General features: G+C 44.9%; 1 protein-coding gene across 1 annotated transcript; it reads right to left on the bottom strand.

Moving 5' to 3' along the window:
• Positions 1 to 8734: 8734 nt before the first annotated feature.
• LOC138358066 (uncharacterized) lies at positions 8735 to 9328 on the bottom strand. Its single transcript, XM_069315534.1, has one exon. It carries the CDS (start codon positions 9326 to 9328, stop codon positions 8735 to 8737), a length of 594 nt encoding a protein of 197 aa, XP_069171635.1.
• Positions 9329 to 11963: the final 2635 nt, after the last annotated feature.

Genomic DNA, 11963 nt, shown 5'->3' with positions numbered 1-11963 from the left:
AGCCATAAATACTTATCCACCGTCTAAGTAAGACAGAAATGAGTAACTCTTAGTGGGGCCAGCCAGAGGCTTTGGGCCCGAACAGGAATATATCTGCAAAAAATTATCCATTTGTGGTTTTGATGTATTCATGAGTGGTGATGTATCCATATGTGGTGTTAAAGGTATCCCTGTGTGGTATTAATGTATTTATGCGTGGTGTTGATGTATGCATGAATGGTGTTGATATATTCATGTGTGGCGTTGATGTACCCATATGTGGTGTTGATGTATCCATGTGTGGTGTTAATGATATGGAAGGAGTTTGAAACAGCAAACTGGGTAAAACAAAGCACTTTGTTTTACATAGTGCATAGTGGGGGAATGGCAGAGAGAGAGGGGGGAAAAGAGGCGTGCATAGTTGGGGGGTGGGGGATGGCAGCACGGGAGGGGGGGGGGGGGGAAGGCGTACAGTGACCTACTCCCATCTCCCTAGAATGGTGTCGCCAACATCCGCCTGCTCTCTCAAGCGCTCTCGCCTCGCCTCACTTCTCACATCCAGTATACCGTAATAATACCATTTATAATATTAATAATAATGTCCTAATATTAATAAGTAACGTTAATGTCTTCTCACAAACATAATAACATAGGATAAAACCCACAATGATGTATTTGTGAAATCTATGTTAGTATTTGTAGACCTCGCAGGATCCAACTTCCCTTATCCTTCTTGACCTGGTCACCAATATTCCCGCCTGGCGATGTATCTTGTTGTTGTTTAAGATTCGCTACTTGGAACAATAAGTTCCAAGTAGCACGGGCTATGGTGAGCCCGTTGTGGACTTACCTGGCACAGGAGCGGAGCTGTAACTGTGCCGCTGGGGATGTACCCGCGGCGGGGATGTCGTGTATGGAATTATGGTCAGGTGTCCTCTCTGTCATCCTCATATTCTGAGAACTTTTGCCCGAAACGCTTTGCGTGACATGTCATTACACACTTCACTACACTACACTACACTACACTACACTACACTACACTACACTACACTACACTACACTACACTACACTACACTACACTACACTACACTATATATTACGCAGTTACACATTCGTCAGTATGTGTAACTTTTGTCCCTACAATTGTGTATTACTTTCATGTTTTTTGTACACACATTCTTGTGAATAAAAATTATAGTTTTTATGATTATGATAACTGGAGTTGTTATTAATGGAGGTTTTCATCTGGATGTTATCCCTCGTAACTCAGGGGATACCCCTGTACCACATTGTACCCCTGTACCACATTGTACCCCTGTACCACTTGGTACCCCATGTACCATATGGTATAAGTTATACAAGCTGGGATTCCACTGAATGCACAGGTTGTATCAGTATGGATTCAGTGGCATCAGATACACAAAGAAATCACACTAACGCGATTCACATCGATGAGAAAATCAATTGGAGCAGAAAGGTGACTCAGGGTCGAGGCGCTCTCGGTGCTTCAATTGATTTTCACGTTCGTGTAATTATTTTGGCTCATATTAATAATAATAATGATAATGCTAATATATTTATAACCTATATAAATTATCATGTTATAGATGTCACTCAGTAGGTAGAGTACTTGTATATTATTTAGTCCTCTTCCTCTTCCTGTTTAATCCTCCTTTCTTTCTCCAACTCCCTGTTGATCGCTATCATTCTGCTTTCTATTTGACTTTCTCTATTTCCCAGTCATAATACCATACCATAGTGCAATCCCCCCACCCAGTACCATCCCCAGTATCATCCCCCAGTACCATTCCCCTAGTACATCCCTACTGCCATCATATTGCCACCATCATTGCCATCACCATATCCACAACCACCACCACTGACCCCACCAAACTATCACAACTACCGCCCTCATTTCCACCACCAGGCCACTACCACTGGCACCACTACTGGCACCACCACCGCCACCACTGGCACCAACACCACCGGTCAATGACGTTCCCCGCCTGTGCACCGCCACAGTCAGTGTCCAGCATCAGCAGCAGGCAAGAGTCAGCAGCAGGTAAACAAACAAAAACTAACAGAAGCGCTGCAGAAACTGGAGGACGAGAGGTGTCGTTGAGAGATCTATGTACCGCGCAGAGGAGCGATCAATGTACCGCGCGGAGGGACCAATGTACCGCAAAGGGACCAATTAATGTACTGCGTAAAGGGACGAAGACGACACCCACCAATATTTCCTTTCCCACCACAAACATATAATCAAACAAATTCAATAAAGGGCGGGTTGTGACGGCACGGAAGACTGGGAGGCGGGCGTGCGCGCGCACCTCCCGCGCTCCCGCGGGTCAACGACCGAGCCCGCCAGAAATTGGCGCCCAGTTTGACGATCGACAAGTGTCGAATTTTTCTGCTCCACATTTTTAGTCTTATAATTCTTATTTCTTCCTTTTTATTGTAATTGTTTTCTTTCCGCTTCCGTGTTTTTTCTGAATTCACGAACAACTCTGTTGTTCGTTGTCTGTTCTATACCTAATGTTTATTAAGGTACTGACAGTTTTGATATTGATAAAGATATTAAATATTTACATGTTCAGACATCTCGTGGAATTCTTTCTCTATGACGCAGTAGGCATCTGGACTCTCCCCGCCATCCCTGGACTCTCCCCGCCATCCGCGGACTCCCCCCGCCATCCCTGAACTCTCCCCGCCATCCCTGGACTCTCCCCGCCATCCCTGGACTCTCCCACCACCCCTGGACTCTCCCACCACCCCTGAACTCCCCCGCCAGCACCCCTGGACTCCCCTGCCACCCCTGGACTCAGACATGGTAAGGTCCGTGTCACGGGGAGCTGTGGAGGCCACATTTGGCAACTGTTAACAGAGAATAAGTCTGTGTAACACAAGCACAAGAGAAGAATGCCCCTTGAAGCATGACAACGCCGAGGAATGAGGCGGCATGTTTGGAACTTTCAAAACATGCTCTTAATTATTCAGTTTCAAGACATTAATTGGAAAACAAAACTGGAAATTCGTTCTCAGAATTGGCAGAAAATGTAATCGTATTTGATAGAAAATAAGACTAACAAATCTGAGATATCGAGAGGCTCTTTTATACCGTGAGGTTATATAATGTTCCTTGTAGCATATGCCTAAATTCTGCCGTGGACGCCACCACTGGAAACTGTCTATCGATGAATGGCAGTAAACTGGACCGTCGGTGTGGTGGTGGCTGGGAGGCTCAGCTCTCCCCAGACCCCAGGAATGTGACCGTTCCTTTACTCTCCAGTGTATGACTGTATGCATACCTATGAATGTTTGTATGCGTGCATGTATACCGTATTGATATTGGTGTTAATAAATGCTTAAGTCTGTGTCTATCCGCTATGCACTCGGACACCAATGAACGGAATTCAGTCCAACTTGGCATGGCTTCCCCCATTTGACCGCAGGAAGGAAGGCATAACCTAATGTTTGACCCCAAGAAGGAAGGCATAACCTGATATTTGACCCCCAAGAAGGAAGGCATAACCTGATATTTGACCCCCAAGAAGGAAGGCATAACCTAATATTTGACCCCAGGAAGGAAGACATAACCTAATATTTGACCCCAGGAAGGAAGGCATAACCTAATATTTGACCCCAGGAAGGAAGGCATAACCTAATATGCAGCAATGTGGAATTTCAGGTCTTGTCTTCAGCTATGATTATTTATGTTTGTTCATAACAGCAGCTATGGTCGAAGGTTTTATTTGGAGAATGTTTCACCCTGAAGCTTCTCCAACACCGTATATACAAACATCCTTTTATCGTTTTTTTTTTCACTTGTGAGGGAAGTTGAAAATTTAACTCGCCCCAAAGTACATTTTACAATTCTATATGCCCCGACGCGTGGCGCTGAAGGACGAGTTTGGTTAGAAAGCTCTCCAATATCTACAGAGGCAGAGAGAAAGCGGATACATAGTAACATGAATTGCATTACCTTCACCGCTAGATGGAGTATCCGGCAGTGCCCGGGTCTGTGTCTCTTTGAGTTGCTCTGTCTGCCTCTTGTTAAAAAACATGGTGAGCATCACCGCAGTTAATACAGTGAGCACAGGCAGCAGAAAATACCTGACTGAAAATGGTCTGAGGCGTTCGTTACACAAGAGACAAAAAGACACACTTCTACTACAGTTTGAGACTCCATGCCCGAATTTCCAGCACCTGTTGCAGAAGCGTGGAGAGGGGACGTGTTCCTATATGGAGCAACTGGCATCAACAAGATTTATCAAAGATGAGTGTATAGTGTCACAAAGTGACACTATACAAAATTTTCAAAATCACCTAAAGGGGAAGATGATGACTGTGAGGGTGCCTAGTGAACGTGTCACCCTGGAGGACAGGATAACTCTGGGCCTCGAGTATATATATTGCACATCCTCATGGCAATCAGTAAGTTCCTTCTTCCCCAGTCTCAGAATGAGGAGAGAGGACTGTGCTAATGCTGGCATTTAATGACATTCTTGGAGACCCCGAACTAGGGGCCTCGCCAATGTGAGATAGGGCAACTAGGTGAGTGGCTGCCTCCTTAAAAAGAGGCCTCGACGACGCGGGTGCCAGTCCGGGTTAGACTAAACTTAATGCGAACATCAACAGTCTCTACAACGTGTCTCTGTATGTTCAAATCATCAAGGCGGGTATATGGTCATCATGGCAGACTCAAAATATTTAGGCTACGTGGTGGGGGCCAAAAAGATCATGGTAGACAGCAACAATTGTGGGAAATGTGTGCACTCGACGATTGTCAGGACGTCGCCTTGGACCTTCCGAAAGGAGGGGGACAAAACGTAGTGTTGTAACCATAAAAACTGAGCTCCACAGGTGACACAGTAGTCACCACAAGTTCCACTCAGCCAAGAGAGAGAATCGAAAGGGGTAGCCAAAGTTGAAGCCTGGTCAGGACCCACCATAGTCGGAGCTATAGAGCCCGATCTTCCATCACAGTCCGACTCAGGGACTTAGTCACTCACCCCAGGAGTCTGAGGAGGAGAGCTGCGTTCAGAAGTAGAAGACTTGAAAAAAGTGGAACTGGACTTCGCAGCCCTGCACCTCCACCCACCAAAAGGAGCCACAAACACATGGGCAACTCAGGGGTTGTCTAACTATCCTAACTCCTTATCCTCATATACCCTCCAAAGTGCTGTATAGTCGGACTCTTTGGCTCTCTTCTCATACTGCTTTTTATTTGTGGAAAATCAGTAGATGCCATGATGAGGATTCGAAGCTGCACACATTCGAACCCAAGCAGGTTCGAATCCTTATCATGATTTTCTCATTGATGCATCACGTTAGTGTGATTTATTTATGCATTACCTTTTAATTGTCATTTCCTATATGTGTTGTTTGGAATCAGGGCGACGCCAGTGTACAACACCCGCGTCTGCGTGCAGTCCTCGGTGCTCGAGTGAGTAGTGTTGGCATGTTGCCCATTACTTATCGTCCAAATTTTTATACTGTGCAGCATGACCCATTATTGATGTAAATTATGCAAATCAGGAACAGAACCGGTCCCAGGATTGACCCCGTAGCACGCTATATTTGTTACACTCGGGCAATCTGTTGCGGTCCCATTTTGGATTACCCGTTGATGGCTTCCAGATAGCCTAGTTGAGCGTTAACTAGCTACACAGCCCTCAACACCATACATCTATTTGTTTACCTTCAATGATGAATCGTAATAACAATCTCGAAATGAAATACTAAAACTGCCTCTGTTTTCATCGTACATACTAAAAATATCATAAAAGATTTCACAGTAACTTATGTTTAGAAACACATTTGTCTGATCTCGATTTGATCTATTTCCATGGTTGCTAACAACTGCAACAAAAGTTATTATTGTATAACTGCTTAAAAGCGGCAAATGATTGTTGAAACAAGCCGAGTGACATTTGCAACTTTTTAGTATTTTCAGAAAATTTAACTTCAAGGAAAATGCCCAAATATTGTTGTTATCATTTTTAAACTAAATAAACATGACCTTAAAGCTCAGAGTTTTGAACGAGTTATTGCCCTCTGATGTGTCCCGAGACCAAGCTGGCTGCCGTAAATAGTTAACCATCGCAAAATCGGAAAATTGGTTGGAAGAGCAATATCTAGAAGGGAAGTATGGACTGTCAGTCAATGACTAGGAGGCGGCGGTACCTGACTAGAGAACACTGATCCTCTAGTAAGATGCAGACGGTATGTGACTAGTGAACCCCGCTTAATAGCTAGGATACAACAATACCAGAGTAAGAAAGGCGGTATTTTGCTATAACACGGTATTACCGAGTACACCGCGTCGGTACTAGAACAATTCTAATGATCATATATGATGTAATAATAACCTCTTGCATGGCAAGACTCCACTGACCGCCGACCAACTGATGAGAATTTCTCATAATTTGTAAATTGTGATACATGTTCCTATATAGACGAAATGTTTAAATTGGTGGTAACCGTGATATTATGGAAATGTTGAGTTGCTCTGCGCCCGCATTGTCGCGCCTCTCTGATCAACCGTTCAACGGTCAATCATATTTGAAATTTGACTTCAGTTCTCGCCTTGAGGTTCAATACCAAAACGCTACAATTTTATTATATATATATATATATATATATATATATATATATATATATATATATATATATATATATATATATATATATATATATATATATATATATATATATACACACACACACAAGAGTTTTTACATTCTTGTAAAGCCACTATCACGCATAGCGTTTCGGGCAGGTCCTTAATCATAATTTTTCCCCGGAATACGACCCACCAAATCATTTAACATCCAACAGTTAAGGATTGTCGTCCAGACAATCCTCCCTGACCAGGATACGAACCCAGTGAATTTCGTATTCAATCAAATAATTAGAGATCGAACTTCTTCAGTAATGCAATTTTTTTATTGTATTTTCGTTTTTTATGAGATTGTTTAAACTTTAGGTAGTAAAGGGTGATATAAACATGTGATGAGTATTGCCGGGTCTGGCGGGGTACGTAGCCTGGCAGGCTACATGCCAGACGCCATTGCTAGTCATGTAGGAGCCCAGCCCATCGAAGAACCTGTTTAGTTTAAGGCGAATTCCAAGTTTTTGTGATGACGACTTCTGAACACCCTCCCCGAATCGCCAGCCTCCCCACCATTACCCCGCCAAATTACCCAGCCCCTCTGCTAATTCAACAACCCTTCCCACCGATCCAATCCCCATACCAGCCCAGCAGTCTTTCCTCACTCCCACTGTTGTTGTCATTCTATCCTCCCTGCTACCCCTATCAGCACGTACCAATCATACTGTCGTTTTCCCCCACTTAATCTTCCCTCCACACTCTCTGCTTGCCCTCCCTCCCTCCCCACCCCAAAAATGTGTCCTCCCTCCCCATCCTACAAATGTGTGTCCTTTCCGCCGCTCTAACATCCTGTACATCATTCCACAGCTGATGTCCTTTATCACATCCCTTAATGTCATCTCCCCCGTATCTTTATACATAACTGTCCTCCCCAGCTTCCCTATACTGTCCTCTGCACCTTCCCTATACTGTCCTCCCCACCTTCCCTATACTGAAGGACCGTATGTTGTGGTACAGAGCCTCTGACTGTACGTTGTGCAACCCGTTCTCGCACTTGCTTATGGTCAATATTGGTATATTTAATAAGTACATATGTGACATACTAATTGATTGTGATTATTTTAGTTTACCTTGAAAAGCTCCATAGAAAACACCGACCTCACCTAACCTTCTTAGTATGTTAAAATAAGCATCTTATTGCTTCTTATTTACAATTATTACTTAACCTATCAACGGTATAGGTTAAGTAATAATTGTAATTCAGATTCAGATTCAGATTCAGATGTTTATTCAGGTAAGGTATATACATACAAGTGATGTTACATTAATGGATTGATATATAGATAGAGCTAGTACATACAATGCCTAAAGCCACTATTACGCAATGCGTTTCGGGCAAGAAAAACATTAATATCTAGAACTTAATACTAATTGAGCATAAAGAATAAAAAGTGTTGAGAACAAATACAAATAAAGATAAAAAAAAAAAAAAAGGGGGAACATGACTGAAAAAGCAGCACAAATACAATAGGTTGACAAACAGTGTTGATTAAAAAAAAAGAAAATAACGGACATGGGTTGACAATAGAGGAGTGAGGTAGGTTACAGGGAATTTATTAGGTAGTGTTTAGTTTTTATCTTAAACTGGTTGAGAGAGGTACTGTCTTTAACATGGTTGGGAAGGTCATTCCACATTCTGGGCCCCTTGATTTGTAGAGCATTTCTGGTTTGATTAAGTCGTACTCTAGGAATATCAAAACTGTATTTATTTCTGGTGTGGTGCTCATGGGTTCTGTTACAACCTTCTATGAAGCTTTTGAGATCAGGATTGGCATTACAATTTAGCGTTTTGTATATGTATAGTACACATGAGAGAATGTGCAGTGACTTAATGTCTAACATATTCAGGGATTTGAATAGGGGTACCGAGTGATGTCTGGGGCCAGAATTGGATATTGTCCTAATAGCAGCTTTGTGTTGAGTAATTAGAGGACGTAAATGATTTTGGGTAGTAGAGCCCCAAGCACAAATACCATAGTTGAGATATGGATAGATAAGGGAGTAATAGAGAGTCACCAGGGCAGGGCGTGGTACATAATATCTAATAATAATAATAGTACATAATAATTAATAATAAATTATTAAACGAAGTCTGATTCTGGTATGTCTTCCTGGCTATTGGCTTTCCTTCTCTGTCTCATTGCCTCCGATTGCTTGGCAAGTGACTCCTCGAACTCGAAGAGACCTTTCTGAACATACTGCCTCCAGGCTGATCGGTCTGCGGCCAGTGTTTCCCATGTGGCAAGATCGACGTCCATGGCTTTCAGGTCCCTCTTGCATTCGTCTTTATACCGTAGCTTTATACCTATTGGACGTTTTCCTTGCATCAGCTCTCCGTACTTGGGAAGATCCTTGTGGATCCTGCCCATTCGCATCACCTGCCCGAGCCAGCGCATTCGTCTCTGCTTCAGCATTGTGTATATGCTGGTGATTCTAGCTCTCCCCAGGACGCTGTTGTTTGTCACCTTGTCCTGCCAGGTGAGTTCCAAGATGTGTCGAAGGCAGCACACGTGGTTGGCATTCAGCTTTCTCTCCTGACGGGCACGGAGAGCCAAAGACTCACTGCCATATAGGAGAGTGCTCTGGACGCAGGCTCTGTAAACTTGGATCTTTGTATACTCAGTCAATAAGGGGCTCTTATTGTTGGCCCACACTCTCTTTGTCAGTCTGGACATGGTTGTAGACGCCTTACCGATGCATTTGTTTAGCTCTGTGTCGAGAGAGAGGGAATCAGAGATTGTGGAGCCTAGGTACATGTCGTGAACGACTTCCAGTTTGTAATTCCATGACCTGTGTTTTCTTCAGGCTGATGAAAGCCGAGAGCCTGACAGACCTCGCGGAAGCGGATCATTAGCTGTTGGAGGTCTTCAGCTGAGTGGGCGGTGACTGCTGCATCGTCAGCAAAAAGGAAGTCGCGCAGACACCTCAGCTGAATCTTTGTCTCGCCTCTTAGCCTGGCGAGTTGAAGAGCTTTCCGTCCGACCTGGTCCGGAGGGAGATGCCTTCTGTGGCAGATCCGAAGGCGTGCTGCAGCATAACTGCGAAGAAAATTCCGAATAGGGTTGAAGCTAGGACGCAGCCCTGCTTTACTCTGCTTTGGATGTCGAAGGCATCCGATGTTTTAAACCGTTAAAGACCGCGGTGCTCTTCATTTTCTCGTGGAAGAATCTGGTGATGCTGAGGAGCCTGGGTGTGCATCCGATTTTGGGGGAGGATCTTGAACAGGCCATCCCTGCTGATGAGGGATGGCCTTCGTCAGGGAAGAGATGGCTGACGAGGGAAGGCCTTTGTCAGATCTATGAAGGCTGCAAAGAGTGACTGCATCTGTTCCCTGCATTCCTCCTGCAGTTGTCTGAGGAAAAGGACCATGTCGATAGTGGACCTGTTAGCTTGGAATCCGCACTGTAATTCTGAATAGATTCTCTCCGCGAGTACTTGGAGCCTCTTCAATGTAACTCGAGCAAACAGCTTTCCCACAATGACGAGGAGGGAGATGCCGTGGTAATTGTTGCAGTCGCCCGTCACCATTGTTCTTGTACAATGGGACAATGTTGGCATCCCTCATGTTCTGTGGCACCTCTCCTTCTCTCCAGCAGAGACAGAGAATTACATGCAGCTCCATGAGTAGGATTCCTTTGCAGCACTTCAAGCCTTAGCAGGAATGCCGACTTTTCCAGGAGCTTTACCAGAAGCAAGGGAATCTAGGGCCTGGCTGAGTTCTTCGAGGGTCGGTTCGCTGTCGAGCACCATGAACACAGGCAGACACTCAATGGCACTCGGGGCGTCTTCGGTGACCACATTTTCCCTGGCGTATAGCTCAGAGAAGCGCTCGACCCAGCACTTCAGCATCAGTGTCTGGTCCTGAATCACCTCGCCTGTGGCAGATTTCATGGGGGGGAGCGCGGTCTCCTTCTGGATTGGGCCAAGAGCCTGCTTGATACCGTCTGTTACGGTATCGCCACCGTCGTTGGAGTGTAGAGTGGCAATTCTAGCGCCATCTATGGGTCTGCACTCCAGCCCCCCCCCCTCCCGTGATATTGGACGCTACGTGGACAACGCCATCTATTGGTGGATCTTCTTTGTTTGCATCTTGACCTTGCTACATACCAACGAGTGGTCAGTATCACAGACAGCAATCTGATAGCTATGCGTAATCTTGATGCTGGGTAGACTTGTACGCCTGGTAAGATTCGGATCAAGCTGGTGCCAGTGCTTGAATCTGGAGGCGTCTCCAAGAGGCTCGGTGTTGAGGCTTTGTGCCGAAGAACGTGTTGGTGACGCAGACAGCTGAGTGGACAGTGCTTCAGATTCGTAGTCCTGAGGTTCCAGGTTTGATCCACGGTGATGGCGGAGACAAATGGGTAAAAAATATATTTCACCCTGATGCCCCTGTTACCTAGCAGTAAATAGGTACCTGGGAGTTAGACAGCTGGTACAGGCTGTTTCTTGGGGGATGTGAAACAAAAAAGAGGCCTGGTCAAGGACCGGGCCGCGGGGACGCTAAGCCCCAAAATCATCTCGAGAAAACAGAGACCACGAAGGCATCAGAGTTCTAACAGACGTTGCCTGTTCTCATTCATCCTCCCTATGCAAAATTGGCCCAGGCATGTGGGCCAAGAGTTGTGATCAGCACCCACTCTGGCAGACTGTTCCTCGGTCACTTGTTTCTTGATAGAATTCTTGGTGAATCAGATAATTTAATGTCCTTCACCTTATGCGTTTCTGTTTTAGTATTAGCATCCTTAGTGACATTTAACATCCTATGATTATCCTGCACATTTGATGGTGCTACATACCCTTCCCGGCTTGGTGCCTTCTTTTGATAATTACATTACATTACCCACTTTGGCGCCGAAGTCGCCGAGGATGAACAGTGGCTCCTTTATAGGGATTCTCGGTATGACTGTTGGTCATCATACAATTTGTCCTTCACCTCTGCTGAAGATGTAAGGGTTGGTGTGCATGCACTATTACACTGATTGGTCCTGTTTGGTAGTGCAGCTAGAGACACAAAATTTGTTTGTGTTCCCTGTCGGTGGTATAACATGTTCCAATAGTGGATTCCTGACGGCAAATCCCACACCGTGTTCCCTGGTCTCATCTGGAGGTTTTCCATGCCAGGAGAAGGCCCTCTCTCTCTCTCACAGATTCTGATCCTGGGAGCCTGGTCTCTTGGAGAGCAACGATATTCATCTGCAGTTTGCTCAGCTCCTTATCGATGACTGCTGTTTTTCAGGCATCATTGATTTCTTGCAGGTTGTCTGAGAAACCTGGTGTCAGTGTCCTGACGTTCCATGTACCCAGCTTTAG

Source organism: Procambarus clarkii, chromosome 81 (genome assembly GCF_040958095.1).
Source record: "Procambarus clarkii isolate CNS0578487 chromosome 81, FALCON_Pclarkii_2.0, whole genome shotgun sequence".
NCBI lineage: Eukaryota > Metazoa > Arthropoda > Malacostraca > Decapoda > Cambaridae > Procambarus > Procambarus clarkii.
The sequence above is the reverse complement of the archived record's forward strand: the minus strand, read 5'-3'. Positions and strand labels throughout refer to the sequence as shown.